A 17,432-nucleotide genomic window follows, 5' to 3' on the forward strand; every position below is an offset into this window, starting at 1 on the left:
GTCGTCTTTTGATCATAAAAACATGGTGAAGAATAAAAAAAAGTCTGCCAGAAGACATCTTTAGTTCATGCTTACTATATACATATGTGCATGAGGCATTAAACAGAGTATCTCAAGGCTACAGATGAAACAAATCTTGGAAGCATAACAAATAACAGGTCATGTAATCCAGTCTAGCAAGATGCAGCTCTCACGCAACACAGCCCACAGAGGCCAAATGCTATTCTGCATTGGAAAATGTGAAATAATTGAACGAGAATAAGGCAAACAACCTAGGAAATATCTAAAGCCTCAAACGGTCTTTGAATTCTAACAAGAAAACTCTGAAAAAATGCCACTAGATCCATAACCTGATGCCTGTTAGCATTCAGAAGGGAGAATGACAGTACCCAGGAAGAGTGGCTAGAACATGCAGATGTGTGATGATGTTTCTGTTACATGATCCTTAGAACAATGGAATCCTTCTATTACACTTGAGGAAGCTGAGCTCTTCATGGCCATAAGAAGGCATCTGTAGCATTACAGAGATTGCACTCAAATCTGTGACGTTGCTTTGTTGATGGAAAAACAAAGACTGGGGGAATGAGAAAGCAGGGAGGTAGGAACACAACTGTCTGTTAAAAGAGCTGCGGTAAAAAGGCCCTCTATGGAGAACTCAGGGCCTCAAATCCCTGTAAGAATAGTTGGAAGGATGGTTAGCTCTCGTATCCCCAATGAGCTCAGTTGCTGAAGTAAAACACTGGAAGAGAGGCAGTTCCTAAGGGACACCAAATGGTGTATATGAGTCATTAGCTATCATCTGTCTCCTCAGCATCACACCTTTACATTTTGAAGGCATGCACATGTGTAGAGACACACGCCACCCCATCAGGTGGTGCTGAAGTTATAGGGAAGTATGTGCTGGGATCCTTGATGGAGATGTATGTTTGCTTTGAAGGCCCTCTACCAGTAACTTCTATTAATATATAATAGCCCCCTTAACTTCAACCTTTGTAACAATGGTTGCATGCAAGCCTGCTTCTGCAGAATCAGATGGTTTGGGGTTGTTTTTTCTTAATTCCAGTTTAAATTCCACTCGAACACCACCAACAAAAAAATCCCAACAGAAACACAGTCAGTTTTCTCTTCTTGAAGAAAAAAAACAAAGTACATATTCCAAACCATATTTAGATTTTAAAGTTCAGAATTAATACCCTGAATTGCAGCCAGAAATGATCTTAGTATTGAGGTTGAAAGTCTTTAGTCTTGGGAGTCAACAAATCAGTCATGACAAGCCTGAGCCAGCTATGGTTTATTATAAAATCAAGCTTGATTATCTACTTGAGGTAATTAGACAGAGCAGAACAAAAGGACACAAAGTTAAAAGGCAACATATGTAGGAAAAACTGGAAGAGAATTCTTGCTTTACAGAGAGTAGTGAATAGCGAGAAAAAGCTTGTACTTGATTTTTTTTTTTGTACACCAAATTTTGGCTAGTAACATAAAGGGACCCACAATATTTATAAAAAGCAGTTCATTAAAATCAGCTATTCAGCTTCTCAACTGCATATTCCTCCCAATTCCTGCTACATGCACACAGCCCTGAAATCCAGGTGCAGCTTCTCAGCTCTCTCTGTCCACAGCCCATGGCCTTTGACTAAAACCTAGGAGGTTACAGAAGTATTAAAAGCACAATGAAGAAAGAAAAGGACGCTGTGACATTTATTACATTAAAGGACAGCAGCACTGTGTTTGGGTTCATACACATTTAGAGTGAATTAACAGACAACAAAATCTAGCCACTTTTTCTTGTCCTCTTGTTTTGGTGAATTTATTGCTATTTGAATGAATACTTAATAGATTTATGGTACTGCCTATTATAGCAGATAAAGTTTAAGATAATCTATGATCTCACAAAAATGCTTCAATTAAGCATGCTTAATTAAAGTGCCAAAATTGCTACCAAAAGGTGACAGAAAAGAAGGTTTCAGTGACAATTCTCGGAAAGATCTGAGTCATGCAAGTTCAAGCATAGATGAAGACCTCAAACAAGCGATTTAAAACAAAAGAGATAAATACATTTGGCAGATGAAGCTCAAAATAAGGTAAAACTTTAATACTGCAGTCAGTTATAATATTCCACATTTACTGCTAGGGAAATGAACCACTTGAAATACAATCATGTCAGAGAGAAGAAAAAGTGTTGGACAAGCATACAACTTGCCCTCTCCTTCAGTGCAGTCTGGACAAGTATTTTCTGCAACACAGCTTGTGTTACTAGATCTTTACAAAAAAGGTGACATTAAGCACATCTGCACCTTTTCCCACAGTGCTCTCTTCCCTAAATGCTGCCAAAGCTCTCTCCCTTCCCTTTTCCAAATCCTACCCTAAATATCACAGCAGCATAGTCAATGAGGAAGAGAAGGTAGGAATTGTCTGCCTGTTTCTAATGTGCACAACAGTTTTCCTGCTCTTCAGTGCCTGACTCAGAATATCAGATAAAAAAAGTTAAAACTGCTTTTTCACTTAGCACCATATTACTGCTGTGCCAAGATACCTATAAAAATCTACATAACAGACAGGAAACTCCATAATCACTGCTGCTTTTCATGCCAATCAGTATTATCCCATTGTTTCCATGCAGTCCCTTACCTACCTGGTTTATCTAAGTCAAAGAAAATAGACCATGTGCAATTTGGGCAAGGATTGACTCTTAAGGATTTAGCCATTGTTTAACTTATTACAGCTCTGTATATCTAAGCCTTTCCTGAATGGAAATAATAAATAATTACTAAATAATGTAGGCATTGTGGTCAGGAGGAGGAGATTACCTATAAAGGAAAATCTGCTAGAGCCAAGAAAAGAATTTTTCAGAAAAAGAATAAATGGAATAAGAAATGTGCAAAACCAGGAAAAGACAGATAAAGCCATTCTTGTTTGTGAATAGAGCTATTACATTTCTGAAGCTACACTAACAGAATATCTTTTATATTTGGGCAGAATACAATCCAAATCTATACTACAGCATGTTAGAGCATATTGTATGTATTAAGCTTAATTATCTTTCACCTCCATGTCCACTAACAGAACTACTCCGGTGGCCAGCTGCTTCCCATTACAGAGACATTACTCAGAGCTGCTGTCAGGAACATCATTTGTCTCCACCAGAGCACAGAAGTTGTGGCAAATCCATTGTTTATCTGACCAAAGGCAACATTAATGAAGTATTCTGTTACAAACTCCCTCACATGCTCAGGGATTAGGCTAACTAAAACCCAACTTTCTTCTTCAGTGCAGACCATCAAAAGACATTTTTCTACACTGATCAGTTCTGCTCATATTTCACAGACTTCTGCCTTGAACTGAATGTGCATCTTCATGCTCTTTGTGAGACCCAGTTCTCATGCTATAAGTGAAGGGCATTTGAAGCACAGGTGGCAGAAAGGAAAGAAAACTACGCTTATGTTCTTCTCCTCAAGCTAAAACATAGAAATTAAGCTTCTCATGCTTCCTCTCTGGGGGCCAAGCTCTAAGCATCAACCTAACCCATGGAGGCAAAGAGAGAACCTGACTAGGGAAGAACAAAGGATTTTATAGCCTTGATTTGGAGTGGCTGTCTTGGGACCCATTCATATTCAAGTCTACCCCTCCCTCCCAAGAAGTTTTGCTCTGGGACTGCCCCAGGCAGTGCCATCTGCACCCTCCTGAGAACACTCTGCATGGACTGAGCTAACAGTCCTCTTGGGACTGCTGTGTCCATCCCCTGTGGATCATTCACAGAACCCATGAACAGCTTTGGCCTAAGGGTTTCAGATAGCTTCACCTTCTCTTTGTCAGCTAGACACCACTGACTGTGCTCAGCAGCTCACCTTCTAGCAGCCTGCCATCAGTGAGCCTTTTCACCCCTGAATTTATGTAACCTGCTATTCATACCTTGCCTTTGATTAGTTAAAATGGTCAATCTGCTTTTCCTATTGACTTCTATTCACAATAACTCAATTTTTCCATCAGCAAACTGTATGTCACCCAGGTTACACCGGGCTCCCCGTGTTGGCCGAGGAACCTGGGATCCTTGGAAGGGAAAGTGCTGCAGACAAAGCTGTACTCCAACAGAAGTAAACTGTCAGTAGCAAATGATTCCCAACAGCCTCTTGGCTTAGTTTATGCAGTGGGATGCTCACAGTTACTCATGGGGTTTCTGGTCTAGAATAAACAAACACATGGAAAATAATAGGAATGGAGGCTTTCCAAAGCAAGATAAAAGATGGGGAAAACGTCTTCAAAAATAAAATATTTCCTCATGTTACTTTACTGTAACATCAAATAAGAACATGCCAAACAGATTGTTAGTGGTATAATTACCACCAGTCAGGAATTTAAAAAAAAGCCCCTCGAACAAAATGCCAAAACATCCAAACAATATGGCTTGCATCATAAATTTACTCCAGTATTTTGAGACCATTAAGAAGAGTATGCCAAATAGTAATCAGTCTGTTTTCCTAAACTGTTAACTGGCTTGGATAGAAGTATAACAGCAGAAAGTGAGATACTGTATTCCCAAATAAACCTCCATTCCACATTCAACACAAGCTTTGCACTTAGCACTTCCCTCTGTGTGGCCCTGCTCACCTCTGAATCTTGTTTATTTGGTACATTCAGCCCTTCATACCATGTTAAAAAGTACTATTTTTCTTCAAGCACTGAGCAGATTTTAATCATTATCTTCATCCCTGGCCTCAATTAAGGTCTAATATAGAGGAGGTACTTGAATGACCTAAGAGGCACACTTAACCCTGATAGCGTGTCAAAAGGCACTCAAGAGTTTCTGCCACATTTCCTCTGGCTGTCAAATCTTTCTCTCCTTTTTCTGTTGTAAACTGACTGTGTTTGTTCCTAGCACTTTAATGTCCCCTGGAGTGAAGTCTCCTTGAGTAACACTCACATGATAGAAAGTGTGATTAACTCTGCAGGCGCTTTTCAGGTCAATGAAAAAAACCTACTTGCTACACTAGTATATAATACTTTAGAGATGTTCCCAGTGGCTCTGCACACTGGGATTCCCAGAGTACCTATTCTCTCTCACCCTTGCTGTTCTCCTGTGTCTTGGTAATAAAAAATACGTAGTTTAATCTGGGCATAAGTGCAACACTAATCCTTAAGAGTATGTTTCATACAAGTGTAATTATTCTGATGGGTCATTCAGATAATTTGAATAGTATATCTTTTCCTCTTGACTAAAATGTTTCTATAGGAAATATGATAAGATAGAAAAGAACCAAAATAAAATTAAGAATTTTTTTTTTTCCAGAGCATACCTTACTACATTTATTTTGCATCACAGGCCGACTTGTTAACAAAACATGACACACAAAATAGGTTGGGAAGCCATAAGAGATTAAAAGATGCCTTCTGAAGATACCTTGTAATCTTGAGAGGGTTGTAAAATCTATGGAAAGGTGTGGATTTTATTAAGATTTTTGATATCTTTTTTTACTGCCAGATGTCAAGCCAGTGCAGCATTCAGAACAAGGGTAAGGACACTGAATACTACTGCGCCATGGCGCTGCTGAACTCTTCAGCTCTTGTGGTCTGCAGCTTCCACAGGCAGGGGAACCCGAGCTTGAGAAGTGCCTCAAACAGCTGCTTGTGCACACCAAAGCTTACATCTAGAGAGTGCTAAAATTCAGTCACAAATTATAGATCCTCAAGCATTTTTTTCCTTGGAAAAGTGGCTATCTACAGCTCACTATACAAGTGACTCACTTCAAAATTTTTGTGGATAGACTATAATGAGGTAGCAGGAGTTAAGTGTTAATTACAGAAAAGGAAGCTGTGTTTTGTTAGGCATTTTCTTGGATGCTTCAAGTTATGGACTCATCAGCACATTGGATTAGTGGCTAAGCAATGGAGTGTAGAAAAAGGAAGCTTTAATAGGTAACAGTGTAGCAGGAGTAGAGTGAAATGAGACTGCCAGATGGCTACCAGTGGCTCTAAGCCTTCAGTAATGGAGAGGCCACAGAATAAGACGTATACACATCTGAGCTGGGAAAATCCTCCGGCCAGCTGACTTCCTAAAAAAATCTTCAGCACTGTACAGTCTTTCTTTAGGGAGCTGCTAAATATAATCAAATATATCTTGATTTTCTACTTGATTTGATTTTTCTTCATTAACGTTACAAAAATGGTACACAACCAGAACAGTGAGGAATACATTTACAATTTAGTCAGCATATGATGACCTGCAGTGAACAATAATTAATAAGGCATGCATGGAATCTGAATATTGTGATTGCCTTTAGTTACAGTCTTCATTCTGAAGAAAAAGAGTCTGAATATTATGACTCCACTTTTAGGCCTCAAGTTACTAAAATTCTAGGAAGGACATTTAACCCTGTGTCTTAAAATTTAGGAGTCTCTAGACCAAAATTTTCAAAATTTTGATAACAGAAAGACTTTCAAAAAGTCTTTCTGTTATCAAAAAGTATGTCTGGGGTTGCAGTTTCAGGATTGTAACTACTTACTGTAGCAGGTATTGCTTCCAAAAATGAAGTTTTCCTGAGTTATGACTTGATTTGGATAGATGACTTCTAGTTTCGGCAACCTCATTCTATTTATTAATGATCAAGAGGAGAGCGCATTGGAGAGAACAGGACTTGAGCACTGATTTGCCTTGTGGATGTCTCCCTATGAAGTATCTGGTACCCAACACTGTCAAAAGCACAATCCTGAGTGAGGTGACCTGATTGGAACTGACAGCTCCTATGTTTCACTGAAATCAGGTCAAAAGACAAGTGTGTGGGGAAAGCAGAGACAAATGGAAAAACAGAAAGGTTGATATAAGTGACTAATATTTCACAACCTCTAGTATCTAAAAAATACACGCTTGAAGCCATAAAAATGGTGTTCTTTTCTATATCTTTTGAAAAGCAAGATGTTAGGCTCCAAAAGTTCCTAGTCTCTGATTTCACTAGGATTTTGTACAACTGGTCAAAGACTATCTTCAGGGAAAAAAATACAAAAACTGTGTGTCACTGAAAATCTTATTTTGTATCTTGAGCATCTTGAGACTGAGGCATATTGGCCAGACTCCTATGGAACAATGTGCCTTAATAATTATTCTGTAAATAAGCAGAAGGCATCAGTTTTCAGACATACCCTTGACTTCCAGGCAGACTTGTAACTTTCGTCTTGGATGTCTGCCTTTGTGGTTTGTTATTTGACTCTGTAAGAGCACAAATATGCGTCACAGAGCATGAGCTTAACATAAAGGCTAAATGAATTACCACTTGTGTACCACTCTTCAGGTTCATTTGCACTGGGGAGCTTTTTGACATACACTATTTTTGAATCACAAATGTTTAGGCCATCTGGAGGAAAGCACCTCAAAATTGCTTCCTGTTTCTCAGAGCACTGGTTAATTAGTGAAAGGAGAACTGAACTGAACCAGAGAAGTAAATAATTTTCTCAGCAGGATATCTTTCCTTAGAAAACAAGTGACCTGATGGCATTTGCTGAAATAAATGAAAGTGCAAGAACTCTAAATCTAGGAATGTCAAAATTGCCTTTAAAAAGTACCAGTGCAAAAGCAAAATAAAACATTCTCAGTTGGCTTAGGTCACCAAGTATTTCTTCTAGTCCTAAAATCTAAAAAACCAGCAGACTTGAATGCACTTGAAAGATGTGCTTGAATCAGAGTTGCTGAGTGCAAAAAGAGGATTTAGTTCTCAAAAAGATGAACTACAAAGTAACCTTCCCCTCTCACCTGACCATTTTTCTCAGTCTCAAAGCACAGAAAACAGCAATTTTAAGGCCTGGATAATTCAAAAGCAGTTTAACAGATTTCCTTCAACTTTAACAGATCTTTTTTTCTTCTGGGCTAAAAGCAACCATGAGAAAATTCAGCCTAAAAGGTATGTTTTTTTTAAGTAAGTATAACCTGCTGAAAGGGGAAATTTAGGCTGAAAATTCTTTTCACCCATAACTATTCCACATTAATCTTTAACATTTTAACTAATGTTTTATTAAACTACGATTTATTGTATGAATTATGTATATATAATTTATAAATGCATAGAGTAGTGTATATACAATGCAGTGTATATGCAATGCAGCAGCTAAATACATGGCAAAAGTAAGCTTTCTGAATAACTATAAGCAAAATATATGTCGACACACAAGAGATATTATTTAACTATTAACAGGAACCCATCTCTATAATTCAAAGGTTCTAACATTTGCCCAGATCAAAAATCCAATTTTACAGCACTGGGCGATAAGGAATTAAACAGAGTGCAGATATCACCTAAACTGGTATTAAGAGGTTAGCAGTACTTAAAATTGATTAGTTACCAAGATCAGAGAGCTGTCATCCCAGGCTGAGAGAAGAGTATTGGCCAGATGTTGCAGAAGCTTTAGTTGTCATTTTAGCAAACTCTTGAGCTAGACAAGAGTTTCACAGATTGCAAACTGGGGAGCATGACTTTTATGAGGCAGACACCCCAGTGGATTACACAGCAGTGAAGCTAAGAACTGCTTGGGAGAAAAAAGTCTTGAGAAACCTCTAAAAAGACTTAGTATTTCATATGGACTCTATACATATGAGAACAAAAATGCCCTGCACAGCAATCAGAAACTGGGCAGATTGGGGAAGGAAAGACCATGAATGCCTAAGTCCTTTGAGCACTGAGAGACCAGAGCACTAAGATATGTGTCAGGACACAGGTGAATGCCACACATCACATTTCAGATTATGGCAAGTTATGTAAAGATCACAGTCTCTCCAAGATTAATCTAAACTACTTACTGCTTTCCTAGCTATCAACAAGGCTGGGGGCAAAAAAACCCAAAACAAAACAAAAAAACAAAAACAAAAAAACCCCCCCCAAAAAACAAACAAACAAAACAAACAAACAAACAAAAAAAAAAACAAAAACAAAAAACAAACCAAACCAAAACAACAAAAAAAAACCAACCCCGTAAAATTTTAAAGATGGACAAACAGTTAGCACTGAGACATAGTTGTGTCATTTTCATCACAGAGAAATGTAACAGATGACAGTAGCAAAAGCAGTATGTGACTGCTGACAAAGCTGACTTCATTACTAGGCTAAATAACAAAAAAATGAAAAAGCTGGAAATAGCTAGGGAGTAGTTAGATATTTGGTTGAATATAATGATGCAAATCCTCACTGAACACAGATACAGTAAATATATTAGAGCAAATAAATCTATAAGTAATTCCATGGCAAACTGAAGTTTTGCTATTATGGATCTGACATAAAGAAAATATCAAAAACTTATGAATCTTCAGGAAATAAAATGAAGCGTCAAAGCACCTATTTACCTTGAAAATACAAAGGAGTCTAAACCAAAGAAAAACAAAAGGAAAGGAAAGGAAAGAAAAGAAGTTATTCAGCACCTGTAGAGAAATCAGGCAGCACTTCAGTAATTAATATTTATTACTTATGGCACCTTTCGTACATTGAAAATGCTGAACAAACATGAACTGACTTGTACAACATCTTTACAATACGTGATACACATAATTATGGAAATCACAGCAGGGGCTGTCAATGGTATAAGATACTGGAGATCCTCCCTTGTGGGGAGAAGCACTGCACCTGAGATGAGGCTGCCATGTAGGAATTGCACAGCACATCTGAGGACAAAATTTACACCGAAACTGCAGAGACAGAATAGAGCAAGACAAAAAGGCAGGGCAAACTTCCACAGCACATGCAACTAAGACGATTGTAAATGAAAGCAGCAGAAGCTGATTTTGAACATGTGACTATTTCCAGGTTGGAGGTAATTGCGTTCAAGTTGAGCACAACATCTGCAGGCAAATCCCCACTGAAAAATGGAAAAAAATTTGTTTCCCCATCAACACATAGAATCATTAAATATTCTGAGTTGGAAGAGACTCACAATGATCAAGTCCAGCTCCTAACACCACAAGGTAAGAATTATAGCATTGAAACACTTGAACAACAGGTCATGACCACATCCATGAGTAGCTTGTGCCAGTGCTTTACTACCCTCACAGGGAAGAACTTCTTCCAAATAACAAGTCTGAACAACCCTTGATGCAGCTTTAAGTCATTCCCTCACATCCTATCACTGGACACCAGAGAGAAAAGATCAGCATCACCCTCTGCGCTCACCTTCATTAGGATGTTGTAGACAGCAGCTCCTCAGCCTCCTCTTCTTTAAGCTGAGCAAACCCAGTATCCACAGCTACTCCTCACAAGCCTTGCCCTCTAGTCCCTTTCATCATCTTTGTTGCCTTCTCTTGAACACATTTATCACTGTCATACTTTCATATTTACCACACAGCTCTCATAGTGAGGCTTCACCAATGCTGAAAAAAGTGGGATAAACACCTTTTTCTTTTGAGTGGTTAGTTACATTCCACCTAATGCAATCCAGGCTGGCCTTTTTGGCCACCAGGACACATTATTCACTGGCTCTGAGCTTCCCATCAAGAAAACCCAGCAGATTCTTTCTGCAGGGCTGCATTCCAGCCTCTTCTCTCCCAGTCCACTCATACATCCAGGATTACATAGTCCCAGGTGCAGAATGTGGCATTTGTCCTGATTAAACATCACACAGTTGGTGATTGGCCAGCCCTGCAATCTATCCAGACTCCCTGTTAGGCCAATCTACCCACTAGAGAATCAACAGCTTCTCTTTTATTTAGTATCATCAGTAAACTTAGTGTGGACTCAGCTTCTGCATCCAAGTTGTTGACAGAACCATTGAAGAGAATTGGATCCCAAGGAGTGGATGGCTTTGCTTGTTTCTTTTAATCAGGAGCATGGGGTTAAAGCTAGAGATCACCAATCAGTTCACAGCCTCCACCAGCTCAGCTCTCTGCTTGAGACTGATTCATTATAAATCAGCTTTCCTGAAGCTTGGTGTACAGCCCGTAAAACAGGTGATTCGGAGCCAGACCATCAGCTGTGAACTGGCACAGATCCACTCAGTTCCCGGTGTCAGAAGGGGGCATATTTGGCCAAAATTAATCATCAGGCATCCCCAGTGAGGCAAGCAGAGTGATTTACATCATGACCTGGCTCACTGCATCCATGTCTACGTGGAACGGTGCAGACATGGCAGCATGCTGCTCTGATACAGATATTACACAGCTCTTTTTAAGCTGAAGTGGCAGTGCAGCTTCCAGAGGGAGTCTGTTATATGCCTATCATGTGGCTTGTGTCTACAGGGAACCTACCCATATATAAATAATTCATCTCTACATCACAGGAATAAAGAAGTTTTAATGTTTCCAACTAATTGGGTGTCTACTATTGCTATGTCCAGTTTTATCTGTAAAATATTGTTGGTTTCAAAATAATGTTTTTGTGGGTGTTACAATAAGTGATCCCTTGCAACACTCTCCCAAACTATGATTGGGCAGTAAATGACAAAGTCTAACAAGAACAATCTCTTGACATTCGATTTTATGGAACCAATCACAAAGTAAATAAGCACACACCTGACAGGAAAGCTTCACTTCACTAATATCAACTGAGCATATGAACTGGACAGGCTTCATGATTTTCTGCCCAATTAACACAACTCCAAAACCTCCAGTCAAGAGTTCTCAGCCCAGGGTATTCCTTGGCAGAACCTCAAGACATCCTGCTTGAACAGAGAAACAAAAACAAATGTTCCTCTTACATGACTTGCCTCCTAGTCTTGACCCAGCATGAAGATTGATGGTTTAGCTGTTCAATTTCCCCTCACAGTTTTAGTTTTTCACAAGGTTAAAATATAATATGGATTACATACCTACTACAAGAAGAGACTAATACACAGTATGCAATATTAATCATAGGTGATGTTTTCAGAACATAAAAATGTAATATCCTCAGAAAACATTCCATATTTTTTTCAAAGGACACGAAGAATTCATGACTGGTGCAAGCAGTGTTTTTTTAAAAAGAAAAATCTTACCTGTCACAAGCTGTTGTCCTGCTAGTCCTACTGGAACCATCCCCAGATTATTCATAGCTGTAGCCCAAGCTGTGGGATCAGTGACTGACATGTTAAGCTGTGTGGTATCTATAGCTATACTTCCCAAACCGTCAGCTGCTGCAAGAAAGTAAACATGCTCTAAGTAGAAAAGCCAGCAAACCACAATTTTTAACCAAATCTTTCAATGAGAATGAGGTATCACAAACACTCTTTATTTGGGGTTTGTTTTGTTTCTTGATTATGATTCACCTTTACATCACTGATAATAGTTCTTGATATTGTATAATAGAGTATAAAGACATTGGAAACATTCAACATATGTAAATGGCATGAGGAAAAGAGAAAACTATTTCACCGTGAGGATAGTCAAGAAGTAGAACAGGCTGTGCAGTCACCATCGCCGACAGCTTTCAAGACTCAACTTCATAAAACCCTGAACAGCTGGTCTGAACCTAGCTCTGGCCCTGCTTTAAACAGGAGGTTGGATTGGAGACCTTCTGAGGCCTCTCCCAACCTGAATAAATTGCCCTACAACACTCTGATAGAACTTAATGATAGTTGTGGAACTTGCCTGAAACCTGTGAGAACCAAACACACAAACAGAAAAGAACTGTTTTCCATAAGGTGCAATTTTTTATTTTGTAAAAGGTTATTATATTATATAAGGGAGGTTATTATTCCCTAACTAAAATGAAAACAAACAAATTCCATTCTCTACAGCAAATAACAAGTTTTGTTCTAAAACCAAAAGAGAAATATAATCAGTATGGTCAAAACAGACTGAGCCCACATAAGGATCTTCCTTCGATGGGGGAGAGTGGGTGGGTTAGTTAAGGGATGTCACCTAAACTGAAAACTGAATATACTTGATACTGAAACACCAGACACAATATGTGATCACACATTTTTGCTTCCCCCCTCCCCAGTCACACCTGAAATCAGCTCTTTCCAGTTATTTTCTTATGGCCTTTAAAGACCTGAGATATTTACCAGCAGCCATTGCTTTTCCCTGGATCCTTTTTCTTCTGTTCGACTTCTTCAGTTAGGAGTAATTAGCTACTGTATTAGAAGCATCTTGAGATGGGATATTACCAAGCACAGGGCCCTCACACAGCTCATTAGGCTCTGAAAGAGAAAAGATGGAAATAACTCCAAGTGCCAGAGTCAGAACACAATAACGTACTGACTTTGGGAGGCACTCGAAGCTCCTGCCCACTCCCTCCGGATCAGCAGCCCCAGCCTCTGTGCACACATTTCACAGCCTCCGTAGAAGCACTCCAGCAAATGCTCCTCCTCACCTGCTGAACAAACAGTACCACGTATGAACCTGTCAGGCAGCTAAAAAGCCCTTCACAAATTAGGTCTTATCAGTAGCTACACAGCCTTCTCGGCATGAAGGCATCGGCTGAAAGAACATATTAAGGGATGAATATGATTTTTTTTTTTAACTGTTAACAATTAACTGCTGTTGCAAGTTCCAAGGAAATAGTTGTCTGCTCTGAGATGGAAAGAGGAAAGAAAATACTATGCAATGACTTACAGAATGGAGCTTGCAGAGATGTAGCAAAGAAAACCCAAGAAAGCTGAGGAAGATGACTGCTCCTTAACTAACACTGCACCCTTGACTCACAGAAGTTATAGCTCAAAACAAAAGTGCAGTATCTGTTCCTAGCTAAAACACATTGCTCTCATCAGGTGTCTGTCAGGCCATGAATTTTACATAAGGGCAACTTTTGCTGTTGCTGTCGTTGCTGGGGAGGCTCACTGCGTCAGCGCATCACTCATCAGAAAGCAGGCTGAACAGGTGACACGTGAGAGGTGTGAGCAAAGTCTGTGAGAGGTGTGAGCAAAGTCTGTGAGCTCCCCGCATGCTCCACAGGGGCAGAAAACACCAGGCTGAGGATGATCACCTACAGAAGCCCAAGCTACTCTTTGTGCACCAGGTACAAGGGACTGTGGGTTAAGGAGGGCCATGTACATTTTTTTAGCTATCCAGTAGCCTAAGGGGTCTGATCCAGGGTGTTGGGTACCAGGGGCCAGCTTACAAGTGTTCAGGGAGGTTATTAGCACTGTGCAGGTGAATCTTGGTGACTTGTTCAGCCCTAGAATAGCTGTGCTGACTTTAAGAAACTACTTGAAAGACCATAATTAGGAAGTTTCCAACATGCAGACCCTAAGGAATCATCTTTAGAAAAGACACAATTAACATAATTACACTATATTTTAGATTAGTACCTCCCACACTTTTCTTTTTTTTCATTTCATGTGCATAAAGTACAAATCAGAAAGTTTTATGTTTTAGTTCCATGACACTGTACACATAATTTCATAGGAACATGACAAAATCAATGGCTGTAAAAGTGAAGAGTCAGGCTCAGACAGTGGTCTACATTTTTTTGTATGTTGTAATTTACAAATAACCAGTATACTAGGCTAAAAAGCATTTTGTTCAAATCTACAGTGTGTCTACTTAAAAGTCAATATTTATCAACCCTTAATATTTGAATTTGCAATTCCAATTCTTATTTGATCCCCACTATTCATTATACATAACGTAAAATATTTTTATCATTAAATTAGCTTTTAAATAACATCTATAAACAGCAAACAAACACTGAATGCAAGTCCTCTGCAGGGAATGTGACTAACATAAGGCAAGGCAGCCAAGATTTATGTCAAGTTTTTAAAAAGTGGGTGTCTCCTGTTCAGCTCTTTAAGCTTGTACTTAGCCCTTTCCACTGAGGCTATAAACTTCTGACCACAAACATCTGTTTTGAGGTTAGGGCTGGCTGAATTATTCCCTGTCAATAAGTTATTTCTTACTCAGTACAGCCCTCCTTGCTCTTTATGAATCACTGCCAAATCAATCCCAATTTACAAATATATGCTGAATAGCCCAGATGAGAGAGGTTCACCTCTTCCCCTGGCCAGCAGCCTTGTTGCCTTGATGAAGAAAGGAGCATTTAAAAACCAACAGTGATGAAATGCCTCTTCATACCTTGCTGTGTCCTACTTGCTTGTCCCCATAATGCATCACCACACCTAACGGGGAGGAAGGAGGTACTGCCCCATGGCTTTGGGGCAAAAGCATCTCAGATAGGCATGGATTGCTGGGATAAGAGGAAGAAAATGGGTGTTGGACTCTCTCTGCCAACGCCCCTGCCCATGTTTTACTGTTTGGTGAAGTGTGTACCAGGTGACAACTCTGCTGTTGAACACTACACACTCTTCTGCCCACACTGCAGTTGCCCCAGTTCTGCCAGAAATGCAGGATCAGACCTCAGTCTACTGGGAATGACTTTTTGGTGTTTTCCTTCTGACATCTTCACATATTTCAAATTTTGGTATACTTTGAGGAATTATCTACAAGTATTTGTTAAAGTCCTTGCAGAGGAAGAAGAATATAACACCATGAAGATGAAGGAAAGCAGAATCAGTAGGCTGAACTGGTGAAACTCACGGTGTACTGTACCACCAGGTCTGCCCAATATGCCAAGGAAGTCTTTGCTCAAAACACACTCTTGTAGCCCACCCTGGCTCTGGGCAGCTTTGCTTTCTCTCTGACCACCAGATCTACTGTTTCATCAAAAGTGCCTGGATGCAGTGCAGGGTGAACCAGGGGAAAAGCCATAAAAGAGAATGTGAGGAGCCTAAAGTGGAACTAGTTCTATCTAACCAAGAACTGCTGCAGGCTATTTTGTCAGTGGAAGAGAGCTGAATAACAAGCATAAACAAACCTATGAACACTGAATAATTTGCAGTAAGCTGTAGGCAGAACTAATGCTCCATCCTGAAGGACACAGGCTGTAGAAACTAGCTCTTTTAAAAAGAAAAATACTAATTGTGAACATCCCTTCTAGTGACAACTCAGTGGTTACATTAAGACAAAGCAGCATAATATGGCTAAAATAGTCTCACAGGCATTACATACCTGATTTAGACTCAAACATTAGCTTTTGTTTAAAAACTTCTGAAAATTTATATAGAGAACGTTTCATTAATGCTTAAAATAAAATCAGCTTTGGGCAAATTTCAGCATTCCTTTGTGTAGCTCAGACACTGCACTATTATACTCTTCATGACACTGGAAATAAAACAAGCAAGGAAAACAAACAAACTCACTGCCTAAGTCATGTAAAAAGAAAGATCCTAAATTTGATGATAAATACATCTATTCGCAAAGATTCTTGCTTTCTTAATAATAAATTGAATCACTGTTACTGGTTAAGCAGGCAAGAAAGTGTAAGCTTATGCAGGGATCTTGTGTAACCTGAGCAGACATTAACCAACACCATTTCACTGACATCACACCTTTAGAGAGCATTCCTGATTTACAATTCACTAATACTCCTCCGGGCAGTAATGACCTGAAGATATATGTAAAAGAAATCTGTTTTTATAAACACTTGTGCACGGAGTAGCTCTACTCCAGGGGAGTAACTTCAGAAGCAAATAAAGCCATAATCCTGATTTACAGGAGAAAATGTATAAAATATTCTGGGCCCTGTTATTCCTTGATATTTGGGAGAGGCAGGGACGTTAATAAAAACTTTCTGATTTGAGAACTTCTGATTAACAAAATTTTGATGCCAAACATTTTGTAAAGCCATTTCACATTGTACTTTTTTGGTGATCTCTCTTCTTGCAGACATGATGCAAGTACCGGTCCTTGGATGGTGAATTGCAAGAGACATTTAGGCTTCCCTCAGACAGGTTGTCAGGAAGATAAAGCACCCTCAAGTCCATACCAATGAGTACTTCTCAGTCATAGCAGTCATAGCAGATTGTACTTAGTGCACATATTTTATACCAGGCAATTAAATGCAGTTACCCAAATGAATACAGAAGTCGGTAATATATTGTGCATCAATTATCACAGGCAATGAATGCCATGAGAAAAAGAAATTAACACAACATAAAACTAATTCAATAACAGCAGATTGTGAAGTTAAAATCCTACCCTTTAGATATCCATAACACTACAATGAGTTACAACACAGAGTGAAGCTGATTAAATGCACCACTGTAACGAGGCTCTGTGGAGTGCCCGGGTCAGCAGCCAGCGCTGGGATGCAAGGAGGAGGTTCTCTGCCCAACTCTGACACTGACCTGCTGAGTGACCTTAAGTCATTTCAGCTCTTTGTCTAATTTTTGTGACCACTAAATCCTTCAAGGAAGAAACTGATGGCATCAACCTTTTGAAACCTGGGACAAGTCACAAAATCATTAAATGCTATTGGTGCTGACTCTTGAGGAAACACAGATGGAAAGGAACAATGTGGAATCTTGTGAACTGTTACATCTAGGTGAGTTTTCCAGTTCTTAAAAGAATGGCAATTTCTAAGTGTTTGTTACTATTCACTGTGATTCATAGGACAGTGGTCATTAGGTTGGTCACACTCCACCTGACCTGCCAAAGTACAGGTCATTTATCAGGCTACCTCTAGCTGTCTTCTAAAATATATCAAGTGTTT

At 39.3% G+C, this 17,432-nt stretch overlaps 1 protein-coding gene across 1 annotated transcript in view; it reads right to left on the reverse strand.

Moving 5' to 3' along the window:
* The window catches only part of ENOX1 (ecto-NOX disulfide-thiol exchanger 1), a 352,320-nt gene that overhangs the window by 120,661 nt on the left and 214,227 nt on the right, over positions 1–17,432 (reverse strand). The window contains exons 4-5 of the mRNA XM_041407302.1: positions 12,949–13,083; positions 11,938–12,075 (exon numbers count right to left, since the gene is read on the reverse strand). Of these exons, the coding sequence (XP_041263236.1) occupies positions 11,938–12,075; positions 12,949–12,958 (148 nt within the window). The 5' untranslated portion in view covers positions 12,959–13,083. The remainder of the gene's footprint in view (positions 1–11,937; positions 12,076–12,948; positions 13,084–17,432) is intronic.

The sequence above is a fragment of the Onychostruthus taczanowskii genome, unplaced genomic scaffold, assembly GCF_017590055.1.
Source record: "Onychostruthus taczanowskii isolate IOZ18803 unplaced genomic scaffold, ASM1759005v1 scaffold26, whole genome shotgun sequence".
Classification (NCBI taxonomy): Eukaryota; Metazoa; Chordata; class Aves; order Passeriformes; family Passeridae; genus Onychostruthus; species Onychostruthus taczanowskii.